General features: G+C 35.2%; 1 protein-coding gene across 4 annotated transcripts in view; it reads left to right on the forward strand.

Moving 5' to 3' along the window:
• The first annotated feature begins 1,191 nt into the window (after window positions 1-1,191).
• The window catches only part of Rb1 (RB transcriptional corepressor 1), a 150,244-nt gene continuing 127,606 nt past the window's right edge, over window positions 1,192-23,829 (forward strand). For 2 of the 4 annotated variants that reach the window (XM_078016003.1, XM_078016004.1), the window contains exons 1-2: window positions 1,523-1,856; window positions 5,149-5,275. In XM_078016003.1, the coding sequence (XP_077872129.1) occupies window positions 1,723-1,856; window positions 5,149-5,275 (261 nt within the window). In that variant the 5' untranslated portion in view covers window positions 1,523-1,722. Of the gene's footprint in view, window positions 1,340-1,522; window positions 1,857-5,148; window positions 5,276-23,829 lie in introns of those variants that run through there. The other 2 variants (XM_078016005.1, XM_078016006.1) reach the window with 2 other exon arrangements.

The following is a 23,829-nucleotide window of genomic DNA, read 5'->3' on the forward strand; positions in this document are numbered from 1 at the left end:
CTTTAATCACATTTATTCTCCGTGGCAGGACCTAGACCTGGCTCCCAATTCCTGGAAAATATCTGGACCCCAAATAGAGGGTTTCTGAAGTTAGAAAGGACTGCAGGACTGGCCAGTACCTGCCAAACCTTTACACATCCTGGCATATGTCAGCATATGGAGAAAAAGACTGTCTATTGTACAACTTGCTGGCATAAACCTATTTGAAGTTTCCTGCTGCCTCTGTCCTTGCTCATTTAGTTTTTAAAAATTAGTATTGTAAAAACAGGATAAGGAAATCAGAACACAACTGTGTTTGACTCACTGCATCTGAGTAAAACACCAATGGTATTTGCACACACATGGCAGAGTGCCAAAGAGAAAATCATGTACTAAATACCAAGTGACAGAACAAACAGCTTCAAAGTTGATGGTGGTAGTTCCAGTAAGCTCTTTTCTGATGTCTTTGTGCTTTTGCAGTATAATGTAATGGATACATGGAATCATATACTTGGGTTCAAGCAAGTCGTCCGCCTTCATTTGCTATTTGATTTGGGCAAGTTCATTAACTCCTTTGAGCCTGTTTTCCAATGGAATGCTGATGTTATGTTTTTGTTTTTGTTTTAGCTGTAGATGGACTCAATACCTTTGTTTAGTTTTTTAAAATTTATTTATTCTAGTTTGTTATACATGACAGCAGAATGCGTTATTTAGTTTTTTTTTTTTTTTTTTTTTAATGTGGTGTTGGGCATCGAACCCAGTGCCTCAGACGTGTTAGGTAAGCACTCTACCACTATGCCCCAACCCCAGCCCATGATATTATGCTTTTGATGGGCTATTTCTGAGGATTAAATAAGAATTATATGAGGCGGCCAGTACGGTGCCTGGTACATATTAAATTCACCATAGACAATAGGTCAGTCTTGCAAATTTTATTTAATTGTCACTGCTCCTTTGAAGATCTCCCTTAGACGTCTCGATGGTGGCTCCTGTTTTTACAATACTAACTTCGTTTATTATACTACATTGCCCCCCGCTCCTCTTTTCTTAACCCGGGATCTCCAAAACGCTAGTGTCAGCTCTCCACTTTCTAACTCCCAGAAATAGGCAGAGTTCAAGCTCCGACTCCGAGTTCCAACGTTTGTGTTTGTTTTTGTTTTGGCTTCTGTGCTCAACGGATTGGGCGGGAGAAGCCGGGTGGAGAGGGAGGGGGCTGCCCGCGAAAGGAGAGGGGCGTGCCCGCCCAGGGTGCGCTCGCCAGAGATCCCCTGCCGGGCCGCTGGTCAGCCCCGAGCAGCCCCACATAGAAAGAGGGGTGCCCACTGTCACCCACCAGATTCTCTGTAAAGCTGCGGTCCAGGTACGCCGCCCCCGAGCTGCGCGTTTCGGGTGGAAACATGTCCAGGCAGCGATGCCGGCTTCCGGGGAGGCCGGGCCTTCCCGCCCAGGCCGTGCGCCCTCGCGCCACGGCCCGCGCACCGCCGGCGCCCCGGTTCCCCCCAGACGCCGGCGAGCCCGGGAGCCTCGCGGACGTGACGCCGCGGGCGGAAGTGACGTTTTCCCGCGGTTGGACGCGGCGCTCGGTTGCCGGGCGGGGGAGGGCGCGTCCGGTTTTTCTCAGGGGACGTTCAAATTATTTTTGTAACGGGAGTCGAGAGAGGACGGGGCGTGCCCCGACGTGCGCGCGCGCCGCCTTCTCCGCGCTCCTCCATAGCTCCCTGGCGCCTGCCCTGGGAGCGCGTCATGCCGCCCAAAACCCCCCGAAGAGCGGCGGCTGCCGCGGCGGCGGCTGTGGAACCCCCGGCGCCGCCGCCGCCGCCTCCTCCTGAGGAGGACCCGGAGCAGGACAGTGGCCCAGAGGACCTGCCTCTGGCCAGGTGAGCGAGCGGAGCCGCCGCCGCCGCCGCGGCCGCCGGCGGGAAGGGCGCCCGCAGAGTGCCGGCGGGTGGGCACCGCGGCCGCTAGAGCCGGGCGCATCTTCTCCGGGGCCGGTCCCGGCGGGAGGACATCCCTCTCATCTCCCGCCCCGGCGGAGCGTCGGCTTGGCGGTGACAGGGTTCTGCGCTCGCGAGCGAGGAGAGGGCATCCCGGAGGGGTCTCGGCTCCAGCTTGACAGGTGTCGGGCGGGTGGGGCTCGGGTTCCTGAGCGAAGTGACAGGTGCAGTCTTTCTGCCGGCGAGGCGGAGGCTCCAAGGCGGCGGGTCATTGCGCGCCCCTCTCACACGCAATAGAGTAATAATAATTTTTTTTAAAAAACGACCTATGTCTGTTAGAGAGTTTTTCTCTCATCGAGATACGGATTGCTCCGGGGGTCGTTTGACTTTTTGTTTTGATCTCCTGCGATGCAAAAGTTGGAAGTCTTTTCCTCTGGGCGTGCACTGCATCTACAGCCCGGTCCCGGAGAGGCCAAAAAACGTCTTGGACTTGAAGCACAGGGTCGTGGGTGTCAGTTGCCCACGGGATCCTGGACCGAAAGGTTTTGTGGGGTTTCCTTAGAACAATGCTCTGTGCCGTGGGGATTTAAAACCATCTGCGGTGACTGGCAGAGCGTAACTCTTTTTAGAGGAACTGATATAGGGGCAAAAGTTTCGGGAGAGTAAGCGCTGGAAAGTTGCTTAACTTTTTCTTATTGAAGAGGGCTCCTCTTGCTTGTTAGTCGGCCTCAGCGTGCCTCGTTCTTTCTTCCATTTTTGCCTTTTGACTTTGAATCAGAAAGAATCCTTGTGTCCCTTTTTTGGTTTTGTTTGGGTACAAAATCAGAGGTGTTCTTGTGCTCACAAGGAACTTTCGCAACCACCTTTTACTAAATGAAATCTAAATTTAAGCAAGTTCATGTGGATGCAGTAAAACATGACAGGGAGCTATTTATTGCGTTTCAACATTATTTTTCTCCCTGGTGTTACTTTATGATTAAGTAGCAAAAAATTTAAATAGTATATGATCATTATTTTTGTCAGCATTGGGTTTACTTTGAGACTGCAGATCCGTTGCAGGGGATAGGTCTTGTTTTTGACCCTTCCACTCCCTCTCCCATTCTAGTCCGTCACCAAGCTTCATTTTATCCTCAGTCTGAATAGCACCTTTCTTTCCACTCCCCAGATTGTAACAGAATTCAGGTTAAACTGTAAAAGATTGAAATAGAATTTTGTAAATGGACTGTTCATGCCTATTTAAAATTCATCTATTTAAATGAACTGTCGTATAGGTCAATTAAAATCATACTCACTGGTAAGAACAAAATATTACAAGCAAAAAAGGTCTGGGGAATGTTCCAAGAGAAAAATATTGCTTCAGTTTCTGATTAAACTCTGATGAGTCCAATACTTGAAAGTTTCCCTTTGAAAAAAAACAGTAATGTCTATAGAATTCCATGTCATCCACACAGCTTTGTAAGTAATTTTGATTATTGTGGAGTAAGCAGAAATATTGAAAGCTACCCATCACCTTGGAAAAGAAGTTTCTTTCTCTTTCCCTTATCACATTATTTTATATACCTTTAAATGATGTAATTATAAAAAATTCTAAGTTAAAACCATACAAGATGCAGTCTACTTTTGCACACCCATGAAAACCCACAATGGTTTTCATTAGCACAGTTGATCTCTATGGATAAACTAGTCATGTGTTTAGTGACAGGGATATGTTCTGAGAATTGCATCATTAGGTAAATCTTGTATGAACATTGTAGAACGCACTTACACACCTAAATAGTATAGGTCAATCACTTGATCTGGCTTGATGCAGTCAAGAAGTAAACATGAGATGTATGAGGGTGCTGCTGGAATAACACAGAATGCTGTTTAACAAAACTTTTTTAAAAATTTAGTAGAAGGAGTAAACTAATGATAAAAATATAGTAAATATATATGTGTATATATATAATATAGTAAATATATAAACCAGTAATATAATTGTTTAAATATTATAGTCTGTACATAATTGCATGTTTTATTACAAGTGGCAGCACAGTAGGTTACTTATGCTAGCACCACCCGAAACACAGGAGTAAAGTGTTGTGCAGTGGCATTATAATGACTACAATGTCACTAGGTGATATGAATTTTTCAGTTCCATTATAATCTTATTGTATTGTTGTTAATATACTCAGTTTGTTGTTGACTAAAATGTTGTTTTGTATCAGATCCCTGTCTTTACAAGAGTAGAACTATCATCTGACAATCTGAAGTTCAGGAACTTGTTTTAGGGATGGATTCAGGACCCAGTCTGACTATATTTCCATTGACAAGTCCATTTTTACTTTGAGAGTTGAGATGTTATTTCTGTTGCATTATTGTTGTCTAAGTGATGTAGTTTCGAGAAAAACTGACTAAGAACAGCTTGCCAACTTTGTTACTGAAATAATTAAAAGTTCGTTATGTTTTCAAGAAGGAGATGGCAGTTTAGAATAGTGGTCAAGGACCTGGACTATGGAGTTAGATTTGGGATCATAATGTGGTTATTTCTTAATTTCTGTGATCTCAGGTGAGTGCTTTAATTTCTCTCATTTGGTAGACATCTGTGAAACAAAAATAATGGAAGTACTTAATGTGGGGATTCAGTGAAACCACCATCATCTAAAGTATTTTGTATAGGATCATAATGAATACTCAAAAATTAAGTTATTCCTCACACTGTTGCTATTATTATTAGATGTTAAATAGATATCAAATTAAAGAAAAGAAGTTAGTGAATAAGAATTTATTGAATGCTTACCTTAGTTAAAAAAGGTCAAGGAGTAAGAGCTGAAATAAGTGCTGTAATAGTTAATATTATGTGAAACATTGGTAAGTGTGGACTACAATTTAGCAAACTCACTGTCTTTGAATGAACTGTTTAATATTATCGGTAGACTTTTCTTTCTGTTGTTATTATCCTATTTCCCAAACAGCATTAACTATTGTAATTAATTTCTTTCACAAAGCTGTTTTGCTGCACTCGAGTATATTTGATTAACCATGTCAGCAAATATTCTTCACTGTGTAGCTTCTTTATTTTGGAAAGACTATGAAAAAGATAAACATGTTTAAATTCTAAGTGTAATAATTTTTGAAGATAAAATATTAAAGTACTTATGTGATGTTCTCTTTCAGAATAGTGCTATTATGTGCAAACTGTTGAAACAAATGTTTATAAGTATGTGCCTGTTATATGATTATTTTCGTTTGTTAGGCTTGAGTTTGAAGAAACCGAAGAACCTGATTTCACTGCCTTATGTCAGAAATTAAAGATACCGGATCATGTCAGAGAAAGAGCTTGGTTAACTTGGGAGAAAGTTTCATCTGTGGATGGAGTATTGGTAAGGATTTTCTTAAAGCTCTTTGAAAAAAAAATGTTCTCATTTAAAAAATAATTTCAAATCATTTAGAATATTTGGAAAATAGAAAAAAAGGAAATAAAAATTAGTAATAATTCCATTACCCAGAGGTTACCTACTTCTGATAACATGAAAGTGTTCGGAAAAAATCTCCACAAATAAACCTCCCAGTGAAGTCTTTTAAAGCAAATCTTAGGTATTGGATTTTATTTGTAAATACCTCACTATGATGTACAGACTTTAAAAAATATCTTCTAATATGCAACCAGTGCTTAGAATCAGTCTTAGAATTAGTTTTGTTAGAATTCAGGATCTTTGATAATATCTTGATACATTTCTTCCAATTTTTCTTTGTGTGTGTGTGTGTGTGTGTGTGTATAAATATATAATTATAACAGCAGAAAATAATTGCTGTTGTTTTTATATGTACCAGGATAACATTCCAAGAACTTTGCAAATAAGTCATTTAACATTTCACTGAGATATGAAATATAAGATCTTTACATTTTATATTTAAATGTACAATCTTCATTTTATGGATGAAGACACTGTACAGAGAGGTTAAGTAACTAGGCCAAAGTCCCTAGAAAATAAGATCTCAAAATACAAATTTAGAATCATATATATAGTTATATGTAGTTATCCATGATTTTTTATCTTGCTTTTTTGCATTTCAAGTATCATGAACATTTTTTTTTGTTTCTTTATTTACTTGTTTTAGTAATATAGTTTCTAATGGTAGTATAATATTTTATCTATAGTTTGGTTCTTAGTGGTATTGGACATTTAGTTTTTTTTCCCCCAACTTTTGGTATACAGGCACAAAATAAGTTGAGAAATAATTTTGAAATTATTTTTAAATTTGTGAAATAAATTAATTTATGGATATCTGGCATTTTTTCTTACAAGTTGGATTACTGAGTCAAAAGCTATGCATATTTTTGTGACTTGACAATTATTGCTAAATTACACTCCAGACTGACACTTTGAATTTACTTTATCATCATCATAGTATAAAAGCACATGTCTGTCTGTTTTTACTAATCAGATCAGCACAGCAAAATATGTTAATATCCCATCTTTAAAAATCCTATTAAACATTCTCTCAAAACTGGATATAGTGGTTCATGTCTGTGATCCAGCAACTTGGGAGGCTGAGGCAGGAGGATCACAAGTTTGAGGCTAGCCTGGACAACATAGCACAATCCTGTTTCAAAATAAAATATAAAAAGAGCTGGGAGTATAGCTCCATGCTGGTTCCATCCCTAGAGCTTAAAAACAAAACAAAACAAAATGAAGCTCTGCCAGTAAAAAAGAATAAGTTTCATAGTTTTAAAGATCTGAACATAATCTCAAACTCCTTATTTATTTATTTTAAAATATTTTTTAGTTGGACACAATACCTTTATTTATTTATTTATTTATTTTATGTGGTGCTGAGGATTGAACCCAGGGCCTCTGATGTGCTAGGCGAGCACTCTACTGCTGAGCCACAAGCCCAGCCCCTCAAACTCCTTATTTAAAAGAAGAATACTAAAGTGTTTTGGATATATGACTTGGGTATTATCACTCCAGAGTATCTAGTACATATTGCCACTGACTTGGGTACTTTGTGTATAAAGATGTTTTTGTGTATATGCAGCTAAAGGGAGTCATAGCTCTGTCACCATTTCCTCTTTCTAAAATATTTTAATTTTCAGAGAATTTGGAAGGACTAGCTACTTAATAGAAAATATTAGTGAATACAGCTCATTTCCAATTTATAAGTGTATTGTGTTCCAAATCTGTTTGCAAGTTGTTGTTTCCATCCTAGTTTGTACAACTTTTTTTTTTGTTTTAATACTGAACTGTAACAGAAATAGTTTTAATAGCAGAGGCCCTTTTGTGCTTCAAACTTGAATACATATACAAATAAATGGGACTTTCTTACCCGACCCTTTTCTCTTCCTGGATTTGTCCCTTCCTTCCCTGAGAATTGGCATCTTTATTATTTCCTGATGATACTCATGATGGGGAATGGGACATATCAAATCATTCCTGGTTGTGTCCTGAAAGCAACAAAGCAATTTCATATTACTTCTGGGATTTGGGAAATATTTTTACAGATTGTGACAGAAGATGATGTTCTTTTGTCTTATTATAATTCAACAGAACCTTTGGTTGAAGTATTATTTTGAATGATAGTGAAGTTTTCGAGGATTGGCCTGAGAATTAAACCTCTCTTTATACAATAATTTCCAAGGGAGAATTTTTTCTGAGAAGCAAATGTTACGACACATTATGACACAAATTTTATGACACTTTACTTTTTTTCTTTCTTTTTTTTTTTTGGAGAGTGGTAGTAAGCATTGAACCTAGGGATGCTTAGCCACTGAGCCACATCCCCAGCCTTTTCATTTCTTATTTTGAGACAGGGTCTTGCTACATTGCTTAGGTCCTTGCTAAATTGCTGAGGCTGGCTTTGAATTAGTAATCCTCCTGCCTCAGCTTCCGGAGCCACTGGGATTACAGGCACTAGCCACTGGGATTATACGCGTGTGTCACCGTGCCCAGCCAGTTGTCCATTTTCTTTGAAGCAAGAAGAGGAATGTAATAACTTGAGGGACTTTTAGCATTTCAAAGTGGATGATGCTTATTGGGATATAGGATGTGGAGTCAAACTGAACTGTTTCAGGTCTCAGATATATCATTTATTATCTCTATAATCTTGAACAAGTTACTACAAATCTCTTAAGATTTTTTTTTAATCAGTAAAAGAAGCTAATAATAATTTCTGAATTTTGGAATCTTATACAGATTAAATAAAATTAATGCATATTAAACACTTATTAGTGTCTGTGAGTGAATATATTAGGTCATGCAAGCAGAATATTTCACTTAAGAATTAATTACCCTGGAAAATTTTATTACTAGTATAATTTTTAGGAGAACTTAAGAATCAGTTAAAATAGTTGATTTTTTTTTTTTTTTGGCAGTGTTAGGGATTGAACCCAGATCTTTGCACTCGTGAGGCAAGCACCCTACCACTGTTACATCCCATCCCCTAAATGGTTGAATTTTTAAATGCATGTTTAGTGATTCTAATGTGGTACTTTTATTTAAATTCTTATTTTTAAGTTCTTTTTAAAAATTTTTTTTAGTTGTAGTTGGACACAATGCCTTTATTTTATTTATTTTTATGTGGTGCTGAGGATCGAACCCAGTGCGTTGCAATGCTAGACAAACGCTCTACCACTGAGCCACAACCCCAGCCCCTTAAGTTCTTTAGAGTGAGAAAAATTGTTTATGCATACATGAAAGCATATATTAAAGGGATATAGTGATCCTTTTAATAAAAATTTTATGATACTTTGTCTAAAAGACTTTTTAAACAACATTTTAATATGGTATATGATTACTGTCATAAAGTTTCAATTTTCATTAATAAATCAACTAGGAGTGCTGTTTATATTGTGACTTACAGTGAATCAGTTGTTAGAATTTTGGTTTTCTTTCTGTATCTTGAATGCCAGTATGGTAAAATGGAAAAGATGTTGGACTTCAAGGCAGAAAACTTTAGTTGTACATTAATTCTCCCTTGTCTGAGGTTCTGCTTTGCTCAGTGTCAGTTACCTGTGGTCAACTGGGATCTGAAAATATTAGATGGAAAATTCCAGAAATAAACAATTCCCAGTTTCAAGTTTCATGCTGTTCTGAGTAGAATGGTGAAACCTCTCACCGCCTCATTTCATCCTCTGGAGATGTGAATCATTCCTTTGTCTAGTATATCTATGCTATATCTGCTGCTTGTTGATCAGTCACTTAGTATCCTTCTTGGTTATCAGATTGACTATCATGGTATCATGGTGCTTATGTTCAGGTTACTCTTATTTTACTTAATAATAGCCCCAAAGTGTAAGAGTAACTATGCTGGCAATTTGGACTTGATAGGGAGAGGCCATGAAGTGTTTCCTTTAAATGAAAAGTTAAAAGTTTGTTATAGATTGTATATGTATAGCATTACCTCCGAGATCCTGTAAGTTTGGTTCCAGGTCACTGAAATATTTATTTTATGACATCTAGAATTGAGAATCCTTTCCAGAAAGTTTTCAGTTTCTTTGCTTAGATCCATCAGAGGGATTTATGGTAACTATAGCCTTACAAAATAATGTCTGTCTTAAATAATAAGACTTGGAAGTCAAATTAGTCTGTGATCTGTGGGCTGCTAAATGGATTTTGTTTTAGCAGGCATGAAAAAAAATTAATCTTGTTGTACATCTCCATCAGAGCTCTTGAGTGGAACTCTTGTTGTCAGTCGGCAATAATATTTTGAAAGGAATCTTTTTTTCCTGTTTTTTTTTTTTTTTTGAGCAGTAGTTCTCTACAGTGGGCTTCAAATACTTAGTAAGACCTGTTTTAAACAGATGTGGTGTCATATGAACTTTTTTATTTTTGTTCAGGTAGAGTATATTTTGAGAATAATTCTTAAGGTTCTAAGATTTTCAGAATGGTAAATCAACATTGGCTTCAACTTAAAAGTCACCAAATGTATTAGCCCCTAACAAGAGAGTTACTCTGTCCTTAGAAGCTTTGAAGCTATGCATTGTCTTTTCCTCTCTAGCTATGAAAGCCCTAGATGGCATTTTCTTCTAATATAAGGCTGTGTTAGCTTTTTTTCACTTGACCAAAATGCCTGACAAGAATAATTTAGAGAAGGGAAGATTTATTTTGGCTCATGTCTTGAGAGGATTAAAAAAGTCCATGGTTGGCCAGCTCTATTGCTCTTGGCTTGAGGTGAAGCAGAGCATGTGGCAGAAGGGTATGGTGGAGGAAAACTCAGCTCAAGTCAGTAGGGAGGCTGTGAGACCAGGAGAGAGGAAGGTGCTGGGGAGAAGATAAACACTTCTAGGACCCACCTCCAGTGATCTATTTCCACCAACTAGGTCCTACCCTTGAAACCTTTCTGCACAGAGGATCATGCTTTCAAACATGAGCTTTTGATGGCTTTCCACATCCAAATCATAACAAGGGCTGTTTTGTCTTTATTGAGAATCTGGTATTTAATGTAGTCAACCTCATCAGTTATCTTAGCTAGATCTTATGGATAACCTGCTGGAGCTCCTACATCAGCCCTTGCTGTTTTATCTTGCACTTTTAAGTTACAGAGATGGCTTCTTTTCTTCATGACCCAAACTCTTCTATCTTCAGACTTTTCTTTTGCAGCTTCCTTACCTCTCTCAGATTTCATGTAATTAAAAGAGTTAGGACTTTGTTCTGATCATATTTAGCTGGGTTGATATTCTATCTGTTCTACCAAAACTGTCTCCATATCAGCAATGGGGATGCTCCACTTTCTTATTATTTGTGTTTTCACTGGATTAGCACTTTTAATTTCCATCAGAAACTTTTTCTCTACATTAGCAGCTTGGTTGACTGTTTAATACAAGATGCCTAACTTTCAGTTTACTTAGGCTTTTGATGTGCCTTCCTAACTAAACTTGTTCATTTCTAGCTTTGAGTTTAAAGTGAGAGATGCACAACTCTTTCCTTTCATTTGAACACTTAGAGGCCATTGTAGTTTTATTAATTGGCATAATTTCAATATTATTGTGTCTTAGGGAAGAGGGAAAGAGGGAACAGTCAATGGAACAGTGAGAGCACATGTTTATCAATTAAGTTATCTTATATGGGTGTAGTTCATGGTTCCCGCAAACATTTATAATACTAATATCAAAGAGTACTGGATAAATCACCATAATAGGCAAAATAACAATTAAAAAGTTTGAAATATTGTGAGAATTATCAAAATATGACAAAAGAGACATGAAGTAAGCACATGCCCTTGGAAAAATGGAACCAATAGACTTGCTTTAATGCAGGCTTCTCACAAGCCTTCAATTTATAAAATTCTCAATATCTGTGAAGTGCAGTAAAACAAAGCACAATAAAATGAGGTATGCCTGTAGAGGCTTAATTTCATCTCATGATTCTGGAGACTGAAAACCCAAGATCCACATCTGGTGATGATCTCATGTTGTGCTTCTTAACCTGGTGAAAAAGCAGAAGGGCAAGTGGGAACGTGCAGAAGAAAAAATTATGAGAATGGTTTCCCTTTACAGCAACCTGTTCTTGTGGTAGCTAATCTAGTCCCATAAGAGGAAAAGCCGACTCCCTTGAGAATTAATCCAGTCCCAAGAATGACAATAAACCCTCTGTTAACCCTAATTTCCTCTTAGAGGCCCCACCTTCCAACATTGCCCATAATGACAATAAAATTTCAACAAGAGTTTTAGAGGGGACAAACCAAATTCAAAACACAGCAACTTCCCTGGACTCCCAATTCTTTCTAGGCAATTCAGAAATCATTGTTTTTTTCCCTTGGTTTCTTCTTCCTTGCACTGCTGCCTAGAATCTTTTTCTCTTAAACTGTAGTGTTTGTGGGACTCACATTTTATGATTCCTGTCTTTTAGGGATCACTGTTATTTATTGCCTAATGTCTAGTTTCTTATTTCATTTATTTCCTGGATTTTTAGTTTTTTCAGGCCAAACAATAAATATATTCCATGTTACTCTATTATAACTTCGTAGCAGAAATCCTCAGTTTTATATTTTTTTATGATTTTTTGTGCCTTCCCTTGGTCAAGTTCTTCACCAGAGAGGTACATTTGTTCAGTTAATGAACATACATTAACATATCCTTATCACTCCTGCATCCATAGTTTGCATCATGGTCTACTCTTGGTAATATACATTCTATGGATTTTGACAAATACATAATCATATGTATCTGCCATTGTAGTATCATTCAGAATAGTTTTACTGCTCTAAAAATCCTCTGTGCTTTGCCTATTCATTTTGTCCTCGCTCTAATACCTACCTTTGTACTATCTCCGTAGTTTTGCCTTTTCAAGAATGTAATACAGTAACCAAATAGTATATGGTCTTTTCAAATTGACTTCTTTCACTTAGTAATATGTATTTAAGTTTCTTCGATGACTTCTCATGCCTTGGTGGCTCATTTTCTTTCTGAATAATATTGTATTGCTTGTGTATGCCAGTTTACTAATTCATTCTATTGAAGAGTGTTTTGTCTTCTTCCATGTTTTAGCAGGTATGAATAAAGCATTAAAAACATAATATGTGCAGTGTGTGTGTGTGTGTGTGTGTGTGTGTGTGTGTGTGTGTATGTGTGTGTATGGTTGTAAGTTTTCAGCTCCTTGGAGTAAATGCCAAGGAGCATAATTGCTGGATCATGGTAAGAGTATGTTTAGCTTTATAAGAAAATGCCAAACTGACTTTCACAGTGGGCTGCACCATCTTGTATTCCCAATATTATGAATGAATTACTGTACATTCTTGTCAGCATTTGATGTTGTCAGTGTTTTGAATTTTTTCCATGCTAACAGATATGGTATGGTATCTCATTTGAATTTGCAATTTTCTCATGGCATATGATGTTGAGCATCGTTTTCATGTCTTACTTGCCATTCACATAACTTCTTTGCAATATATGTGTTTAGATCTTTTTTTTAAATTTTTAATCATCTTGTTATCTTATTGATGACTTTTTTTTTTCTTGGCAGTGCTGGGGATTGAACTCATGACCTCATGCATGCTAAGCAACTGCTGTACCCCCCAGTTCTGTTTAGGTGTACCCACATTTCTGTAGTTGAATTTTAAGAGTTCTTTGCGTATTTTAGGTAATATAGTCTTTTACTAGATATGACTTTTGCCACTATTTTCTCTCAGTCTGTGGCTTATTTTCTTTTTCTGTTGACAATGTATTTTTCAGAGCCAAAGTTTTTACTTTTAATGCAGTAGAGCATGTCAGCTTTTTCTTTTATGAAATGCCTTGGTTTTATATCTAAAATGCCATCCCTAAGGGCAACTAGATTTTCTGCTGTTTTATTTTCTAGGAGTTTTATAGTTTTACATTTTACCAATGTAAAATTTTACCAGATGCCAATCTCTGATTCATTTTAATTTTTGTGAAGAGTATAAGGAAGTCTCTGTGTGTGTGTGTGTGTGTGTGTGTGTGTGTGTGTTTGTACAAGGTTTTCCAGGTGTTCCAGTACTGTTTGTTGAAAAGACATCTTTTATTCATTGTATTGCTATTGCTCCTTCACCAAAGATTAGTTGACTATATTTCTGGGCCCTATTTTCTTTTCTGTTGGTTTAAGTTTTCACCAGTGTTTCACCATCTTTACTATTATAGCTTTATAATAAGTCTGGAATTTGAATGCTGACAATCCACCAACTTTGACCTTCTCCTTCAATATTGTGTTGGCTCTTCTGTGTCTTGTATCTCTCTTTGTAAATCTTTAACATCAGTTTGTTGATACACACAAAATAACCTGCTGTGGTTTTGTTTGGGATGAGATTGAATCCACAGATCAAACTGAGGTAAGTGACATCTTGACAATATTATCTTTGTATCCATGAACATCTATATTCTATATCTCTCCATTTATTTATATTTTATTTCTTTCATTAGGATTTTGTAATTTTCTCATATAGATCTGTACATTTTGTTAGATTTATGATTAAATACTTCATTTATGATGCTAACGTACATAGTATTGTGATTTTTATTTCAGAGTCTACTTCTTTGTTGCTGGTGTATAGGAAAGCAACAGACTTTTTTATACTAACCCCATCTCCAGCAACCCTGTTATAATTGCTTATTATAATTGTTATTAGTTCTAGTAGTTTCTTTGTTGATTTTTTTTTATTTTTTTACATAAATAATCATCTGAAAACAAAGACAATTTTATTTTTTTTTAAATAAAATTTTAAAAATGCCTTTTATTTTTATCTTTTCAATAAGTATGATGTTAGTTGATGTTAGTTATAGGTTTTCTATAGATGTTCTTTATCAAGTTTAAGAACATTTCCTCAGTTTGAAGTTTGCTAAATGCTTTTTAAAAATTTATTTTAATTAGTTAAATATGATAGTAGAATACATTTATGCAGCTTGATATAATAATATTCATATATGGAGTATAATTTTTCATTTTTCTCGTTGTACATGTTGTAGAATCGCACTGGTAATGCAGTCATATGTGTATTTAGGATAATAATGTCTGTTTCATTCTACTATCTTTCCTACCCCCATACCCCTTTCCCTCCCTTCACTCCCCGGTACTAAGGTCACTCCTCTGTACTTATCTAAGGTCACTCTATTCTTCTTTAGCTCCCGATCTCCTTATTATGAATTAGCTTCTGCATATCAGAGAAGACATTAGGCCTTTGGTGTTTTGGAATTGACTTATTTTGCTTTTGCTAAGCATTTTTTTCTAATTATTATTTTAGTTATCAATGGATCTTTATTTTATTTTATTTTCGGTGCTGAGAATCTAACTCTGTGCCTCACACATGCTAGGCAAGTGCTCTACCACTGAGCCATGACCCTAGCCCTTTGCTAAGCATTTTTATCATGAATGGATATTGGGATTTTTGTCAAACACCATTTCTGCATCTATTGATAGAATCATGTAATTTTCTTTTTTATTTTTTTATGGCTTACATTAATTATTTGAATGCTAAGCCAGCCTTGTAAAGCCCCACCTAGTTGAGGGTTTTAATACATTGTTTGCTTTACTAAAATTTAGGATTTTTGCATCTATTTTCATGGTGACATTGGTCTGTAAGTTTTTGTTTGTTTTTCCCTATAATATTTTTGTCTGGTTTTGACATTAGGGTAATGCTGTCCTCAGCAATCATACAGTGAACTAGGAAATATTTCCTCTGCTTCTGTCTTCTGGAAGAGATTGAGGAATGTTGGTATAATTTCTTTAAATGTTTAGTAAAATTTATCAGTGAGCCCATCAGGGCCTGGAGCATTCTATTTTAGAAAATAATAATTGATACTGTTGATTTTGGGTCTATAAATATGAGCTTATTGTATGGTGTATTTTTTGTGTTAGTTTTGTCAGATTATATATTTAAATAAAGTAGTCATTCCATCTAAGTTATCAAATATATGGGGATAGAGTTGTTTATATATTTCTTTATTATCCCTTTAAAGCTAAAAGTTTCTGTAATGACTTCCCCTCTTTTCTAATATTAATATTTCCTGCCTTTATTTTCTTAGTCTGCCTAGAGGTTTATTGATTTTATTGATTTTTTTTTATGAAGAACTAGCTTTTGGTGTCACTGATTTTCTCACATTGCTGTTTTCAGCTTTACTCATTTCTATCCTATATTTTATTACTTCTCTTCTTCTACTTACTTTGAGTTCAATTTATTTTGACTCCCTAAGGGAGAAGTTAGATTGTTGATTATAGATCTTCTGCTTTCTTAAATATATGAGTTCATGTATAAATTTCCCTCTTGACACTGTTTTCACTGCATTTGACAAGTAGACAAATTGTATTTACATTCAATTAAGAGCAATAAGCAGTTTTTGTAATTTTTAGAAGTATTTTGGGATTTTCTTTGTATCTTTTAATTGTTGAGTGCTAGTTTAATTCCATTATGACCTCAGAGCATTCACTGTATGATTTCTATTCTTTTGAATTTGTTAAGGTTTATTTTATGGCCCCAGATATGGTGTATCCCAGTGAGTGTTCCATGTAAGCTTCAGAAGAATTTGTACTCCAATATTGTTTGATGAAGAAGTTTATAGATGCCAATATAATCCAGTTAACTGATGGTATATAAGAGTTTTTCATATTTTTTCTCTAATTATCTTTTCAATGTCTACAGGATATGTAGCCACATTCCTGCTAACATTGGTAATTTGTGCCTTCTCTTTTTTCTTGGATTATCTGGCGAGAGGTTTGTTCATTTTTAAAAAATATTTATTTATATATTTTTTAGTTGTAGGTGGACACAATACCTTTATTTTATTAATTTTTATGTGGTGCTGAGGATTGAACCCAGGGCCTCGCACATGCTATGCGAATGCTCTACCCCTGAGCCACAATCCCAGCCCTAGAGGTTTATTGATTTTAATATATTTTTTTTCAAAACCTAGATTTTGTTTTTCTGTTTTCAATTTTATTGAATTTTGCTATTATATTTATATATTTTTATTATTTGATTTTTTGGTGGCAGGGGGGACCAGGGATTGAACTCAGGGGCACTCAATTACTGAGCCACATCCCCAGCCCTATTTTGTATTTTATTTAGAGACAGGGTCACCATTGCTGAGGCTGGCTTTGAACTCAAGATACACTTGCCCTTGGACTGGGGTTGTGGCTCAGTGGTAGAATGTGTGCCTAGCAGATGTGAGGCCCTGGGTTCCATCTTCAGAACCACATAAAAATAAATAAAATAAAGGTATTGTGTCCAACTACAACTAGAAAATAAATGTTATAAAAAAAATTTAAAAAAGATCCTCCCCCCCCCAACCTCCTGAGTCACTGGGATATAGGTGTGCACCACTGCGCCTGGCTTGATTTGGCTTTAATTTTTTCTTTCTTTTTTTGGTGGTACTAGATATTGAACCCAGGGACACTTTACCACTGAGCTACTTCACTAGTCCTTTTTAAAATTTTTTGAGACGGGGTCTTAATAAGTTGCCAAGGCTGGCTTTGATTTGAGATCCTCCAGCTTTAGTCTCCTAAGTAAATAGGATTGTAGGTGTGCGTCACCGTGCCCAGCTAGTCTTAATGTATTTATTTATTTTCTGTAATTTCTAAAGGTAGAAGATATGTCTTTGATTTGCGCATTTTATTTATAAACATATGTATATATATATACATACATATATAATCCTTTAATTATTAGATTTATGTACTATAAACTATTAATGTTATAAAACTTCCTCTAAATACTACTTTAGCCACATTCCACATATTTTGGTATGTTGTGTTTCTGTTTTCATTCAATTAAAAATATTTTCTAATTTCCTTGTGACCTTTTGATGGGTTATTTAGAAATACATTGTTTAATTCCCAAGTATTTTTCTATTTTTCTGGGTATATTTCCATTGTTGACTTATTATTTAATTCTGTGCTTTTTAATTTCTTTATAACTCTTTAAAATTTGTTGAGGTTCATTTTATATTGCAGAAAATGGCTTATTTTAGTGAATGATCTATAGATATTTGGAAATATATATTCTGTTATTATCATATACAGTGTTCTGAAAGCGTTAATTAAATTGGGTGATCATGTTTCTTAGATCCCTTAGGTGTTTTATTGATTATTGAGGGATCATGTGATATTGTACATTAACAGTATGAAGGACAAAAATCATCTGATCATCTTAGCAGATGTTGAAAAAGCATATCCTTTCATGGTAAGAACTCTCAACAAAGGTATATCAGGAATATATCTCATCACAATACAGACCACATATGATAAGGCCACCATCAACAGCATACTCAAAATACTCTGGTGAAAAGGTAAAAGCTTTTTCAGTAGTATCAGGAAGAAGACGAGAATGCTGCCTTTTTGCAGGGGAAGAGGGTACTGGGAATTAAACCCAGGGGCACTTCAACACTGAGCTATATCCCAAGTCCTTTTTATTTTGAATCAGGGTCTCACTGAGTTGCTGAGGGTCTCACTGAATTGTTGAGGCTTGCATAGAACTTTTGATCTTCTTGCTTTAGCCTCTAGGGTCTCTGTGACTACAGGTGTGCACCACCATTCCCAGAAAGATGCTGAGTCTTGCCACTTCTGTTGATCATGGTGCTTGAAGTCTTAGAGCAATTAGGCAAGAAAAAGAACTAAAAGTCATCTACATAGAAAAGGAGGAAATAAAATTGTTTCTTTTTGCAAATGACATGAATATATACATATATATATATATTTTATATAAATAAATATATATATATATTTACATACACACATACACACACACACACACACACACTAAAAACTCCAATAAAAACCTGTTAGAGTAAATAAATTCAGTAAAACTGTAGGATACAGAATCAATATACAAAAATCAGTTGTGTTTCTACACAGCTAACAATGACCTATCCAAAAAACAAATTAAGAATACAATCCCATTTACCATGGAAGCAAACAGAATAAAATACTTAGGAATAAATTTAATCAGGGTGGTAAAAGATTTGTATGCTGAGAACTATAAAACATTGATGAAAGAAGTTGAAGAAGACAAATAAATAAAAAGATATCCTGTATTCATGGATCAGAAGAATTAATATTGTTAAAATATTTATACTACCAAAAGCAACATACAAATTCAGTATAATCCCTATCAAAATTCCAATAGCATTTTTCAAGGAAATAGGAAAAGAACACCTTAAAATTCCTATGGAACCACAAAGACTCCAGTAAAAAAGCCATATTTTTTCTTTTTCTAAGCATTAGTTTTAATTGTAATTATTAGCACATATTAATTATACAAAATAGTTGTGAAATTTTCATGATGCATATAACTCACTTTGATTGTATTCACCCTCTTTTAAAATTTTTAAAAATATTTTTAGTTGTTGATAGACCTGTATTTTATTTATTTATTTATATTTTGGTGCTGAGAATCAAACCCAGTGCCTCACACATGCAGCAGGCAAGTGCTCTACCATTGAGCTACAACTCTAGCCCTAATCTTTTTAAAGTTTTTTTTAAAATATATTTTTTAATTGTCAATGGACCTTTATTTTGCTTATTTATATGTGGTGCTGAGAATTGAACCCAGTGTTGTACACAATGTACCATTGGAACTACAATCCCAACCCTTAATTATTTTTTAAACATTTTTATTTGTTCTTTTTATTTATATATGAGAGTAGAATGTATTTGTTTAAATTTTTTTATTTAGTTTTTGATGGACTTTTAGTTTTACTTATTTATATGTGGTGCTGAGAATCAAACACAGTGCCTCACACATGCTAGGAAAGAGCTCTGCCGTTGAGCTACAACCCCAGCCCAGTAGAATGTATTTTGACATTTTATATATACATGGAATATAATCTCCCATTCCTATGCTTGTACATGATATGGAGTTACACTGGTTGTGTATTCATATATGAAATAGGAAAGTTATGTCTGATTCATTCTACTATCTTTCCTATTCCTATCCCTCACCTTCCCTTATTCCCCTTTGTCTAATCTAATGAACTTTTCTTTCCCCTCCTCTACCCCTTATTGTGTGTTAGAATCTGAATGGCAGAGAGAACATTTGGCCTTTGTTTTTTTGTGATTGGTTTATTTCACTTAGCATGATAGTATCCAATTCCTCCCATTTACTGGAAAATGCCATAATTTCATTCTTCTTTTGGCTGAATAATATTCCATTGTGTATATATACCACATTTTCTTTATCTATTCATCTGTTGGAGGGCATCTAGGTTGGTTTCATAGCTTAGCTATTGTAAATTGAGCTGCTGTTAAGTATTGATGTGGCTGCATCACTGTATTATGCTGAGTGGGATAGCTGAGTCAAAAGGTGGTTCCAGTTCCATTCTAAGTTTTCTGAGGAATATGCATACTGTTTTTTGTTTACCCTCTGTACTCTCTGTTGCCATCCAGTCCCCTTCTCCTTTCCTAATAGTCCCCATTCTACTTTGTTGTCATTATTTTTTTTTGATTCCTCACATGAAAGAAAACGTGTGATACTTGTCTTTCTCAGTTTGACTTATTTCACTTAACATAATTATCTCCACTTCCATCCATTTTCCTAAGAATGAATGATTTTGTTTTTACTGACTAATATTTTGTTGTGTATATATACCATATTTTCTTCGTCCATTCTTTATCCATTCAGCATTTGGGTGATTCTGTAACTTGGCTATTGTAAATAGCACTGTGATAAATATAGGTAACCAGGCATCTCTATTGTATGCTGATTTTTTATTCCTTTGGGTATATATCCAAGAGTGGTAGCTGGATCATATGGTAGTTCTATTTTTATTTCCACAGTGACTATACCAGTTTACAGTCCCACAGTCTAAGGATTCTTTTTTCTCATATTCTTGCCTGAATTTGTTAATTTTTCTTTTCTTGACAATGGCCATTCTGACTTCAGTGAGCTAGAATTTCAGTGTAATTGATTTGCATTTCCTTGATGACTATAAAGATGTTGAGCATTTTTTTCATATAATTTTTGGCCATTTATACTTTTTCATTTGAGAAGTATCTGCTCAGCTCATATGCCCATTTATTGATTGGATTACTTGTTTTTTTGGTGTTGAATTTTTTGAGTTTTTCAAATACTCTGGATATTATTCCTCTCTCAGATGAACAGCTGACAAAGATTTCTTCCCATTTAGTAGGCTGTCCTTTCATTCTGTTGATTGTTTCCTTTGCTGTACAGAAACTGCAAAAGCAAGATTGAGTCAGAAATACAAGGTTGGAAGCATCATACTTCCTGATTTAAAATCAGTTAACAAGTTATGGTAATCAAGAGAGTATAGTACAGTGTTTTTTTTTCCTCCCAAGTAACAGTGGGAGCAACTTTTTTGAGGGTTCTGTTCACCTCCAAATGGACCCATTGCAAAAATTTAACCCAACCTCGACCCAGGAGTCTTTTCCGATGTCTGAAAATGAAGAAAATTCAATGGACTCTCATCTGGTCAGTTCAGAAATGCTAGTAAAGCAATTTCATGACTTAACTCTGAATCCTTGTGCTAAATGCTCTTCCCCTCTGCCAGAAGGTCCACCCCAACTTCAGGACAGAAGTGAGAGGATCTTATGGGAGGTCAGGAGTGGCTTTCCCAACAGGCGGTGTGAGGAGTCTAGACATTGTTATTGGCATGGAAAGAACAGGTGGAAAAATGAAGATATCTCTTAAGTCTTGAAAGAGAACAACGAAGAGACAACAGTCTTAAGGGAGTTCAGAGTGATTCAGTAACTGTACTATTCAAATGTACCTGCAGTTTTTGTGTATATCATGGATGGGATCCTTCTGAGAATGCTAGAATTGGATATGATTATGACACAGAGTCAATATAGGTGTAAATTGTACTTGTTCTTCATGATGGTAATTTTAGGCACACTATGCTTAGACTGCATACTAATGATTTTGAATAGCTTATGTATGAGTTCTGTAATATCTTTATTCTTTTGCGTCCATTTATTTATTTGTTTATTTATGTATTTATTTATTTTGGTGTTGGGGATCTCTTCATACTTTAAGCCATCTCTTAATGCCAGTAATTTATAAGGAATCTGAGCAGTTAAAATGTACATAAATGACTTCAATATACTTAAGTTTTTTTTGTTTGTTTGTTTGACTCAAAGAAGTACCAATAGGTCTCAAATCTTCCCTTGGATTTTAAAAGCCTGAAATCTGTGAAATAAAACTCAGGAATTGGAAGAGATGTTAAGAGAATATTGGATAGTTTGACTAGAGTGTAATAATTAGAGTAGATAATTCAATTTTCTGTTTTTCAAAAAATTGAGTTGCCATAAAAGGAAATTTTGATATGCTCTTTTAATTTTTGGTAGGAAAAAATGTGCACATAGAAGGGAAAAAAAGAGTATAGTACTAGCATGAAAACAGACACATAGACCAATATTATAGAACATAAATATATACCCAGAAATAGACCCAAACATACATGGTCAACTAATTTTTGACAGAGGCACAAGAATACACAACAGAGTGGTGGTAGTGGGTGGGGGAGGATAGTATTTTCAATAAATGGTGCTAGGAAAACTGGATATTCACATGGAAAGAAGTGAAATTGGATTCTTATCTGACCCCACACAAAAATCAAAATGGATTAAAGACTTAAACGTATTACCTGAAATGGTAAAATCCCTAATTTCCAAGTCAGTTACATATCATCTGTATAGAAAATGAGGTCTGTGATATTATTTCTTTGTGTGAGTTACCCTTGCTGATACTACTAGTTTGTTATCAGTTTGTGAATGGGATCTTAAGAAATTAATAGAACCAAAATCTTATTTTACACTTTGTGGTTTCAATTACTGCTAGTTTCTCTGTCCATACTTAAAAAAAAGAAAAGAAAAAAGAAAAAGAGAAAAAAGTCAAAAGTCAAAAGCCATTCTATCCTATATCAGAATATGGTCATTTGCCAAAACTTAAAAAAAATAAAAGTCATTTATCACAAGTTGGTGGTACTAGGCTCTTAGAGTACAATAGTAAATTAAATATAATTTTCTGTCTTCAAAATGTTTGTAGACTAATTGAGTAGGAACAAATGAACAAGCAAGTGACTGCCAGTTCAGTTATGCTTAGACAGTCCTGTGCATCTACTTTTGTAGGTGTTCTCAAAGGAAAGAGTCTTAGGTGCTCATCTTTTGGGCAGATGTCCAAGTAAATCTGAACTTGCCAGGTATATTTTTTATGGGAGTATAATCACTCTCCCCACAAAGTTATTATGTAACTGTATGGTTGATTCAGCTGTTGTTTACCCAAGCATGTCCTGTTAAAAATGTAATTGACAGACAAGAGTTAGTTTATGTATTCCTTTTCATGTGCTACTTCTGCATTTTGCTTCTGTGACCAAAATTAGAATGTTGTCAGATGATGCTACACAAGCATGGGGAGATTTTCTGGCATATTAACATGTTATCCTAATGTTTATACATCAAACCTAGGTGAGAAGGAAATCTAGGCATAGAGGATATAGGCAGTTCCTTTTCCTATTTTGTTGTACTACCATTCTGTGATACATTGAACCATATTGCTAGTCATTCATTAGTCTCATAATTATGTGTAAAGATGTGTCCTTTTGATCCTGACATGGAGAATATATTTCTAGTGGCTTATCTTTTTCTTTTATTTCAAAAATATAGACTGGAGAAAATATTATTTTAACTTGTTGATTTAATTCAGTTCATATTATGATAGTTTAAGTAGTTTGTAGTATGTTTACATGATGATTTATGTCACCACTTGGTGGAGCTATTTTACAAGTAAGTGTGTTACAAAACAAGAATATATAAATTGTCACTAATTAGGGGTTATCATTAGGGTGGTTCAAATGAAGGTAAACTCTTCAAAGGTTGATTGTAGTTCTTTATTTAAATTTTAATGCATATAAATTTGATGTTTTAAAGATTTTGAGGAAGCACGTTCTTCATTTTTCTTTCCTGCTTTAAATAAATTTAGCATTTTTTTTTTTTTTTTTTTTTTTAGTGACTTCACTTTTCTCCTGTTTACAATTGTAGGCAATTTAGAAAATATATCTAGGATTAATGAAGAAAATGAAAACCATAGATTATTTTACCAACTCTAGAGCTAAACATTAACATTTCAATATGTATTTTTTTTCATTTCCTTTCTTACCTTTTTCCCCCCACTAAATTGGAATAAATATATACAAATAGTTTTGTATTCTGTTTCCTTTTTTTCTTAACATTTTATCTTGGATATTTTTCTGTGTCCTTCTAATTTTCTTTGAAAATTAGGACTCCTAAAACAGGACATGTTTTAGGAGTCTTAAGTTATTCTATGACATGGCTACAACATTTATTTCATTATTGTATTTTAAGATATTTAAGAATCTCCCACTATTTTTACTATTTAAATGATTCTTTGAATGTGTTACATTAAATCCTCACTCTTTAATTATTTTAAGCCAATAAGTTCTTTGATATAAAACCGAAATTTTTAAGGATTTTGATACATATTAACAAAACATCCTTCAGTTGATACTATTCTGAGTTTT

The sequence above is a fragment of the Ictidomys tridecemlineatus genome, chromosome 6 (assembly GCF_052094955.1).
Source record: "Ictidomys tridecemlineatus isolate mIctTri1 chromosome 6, mIctTri1.hap1, whole genome shotgun sequence".
In the NCBI taxonomy this organism is placed as follows: Eukaryota; Metazoa; Chordata; class Mammalia; order Rodentia; family Sciuridae; genus Ictidomys; species Ictidomys tridecemlineatus.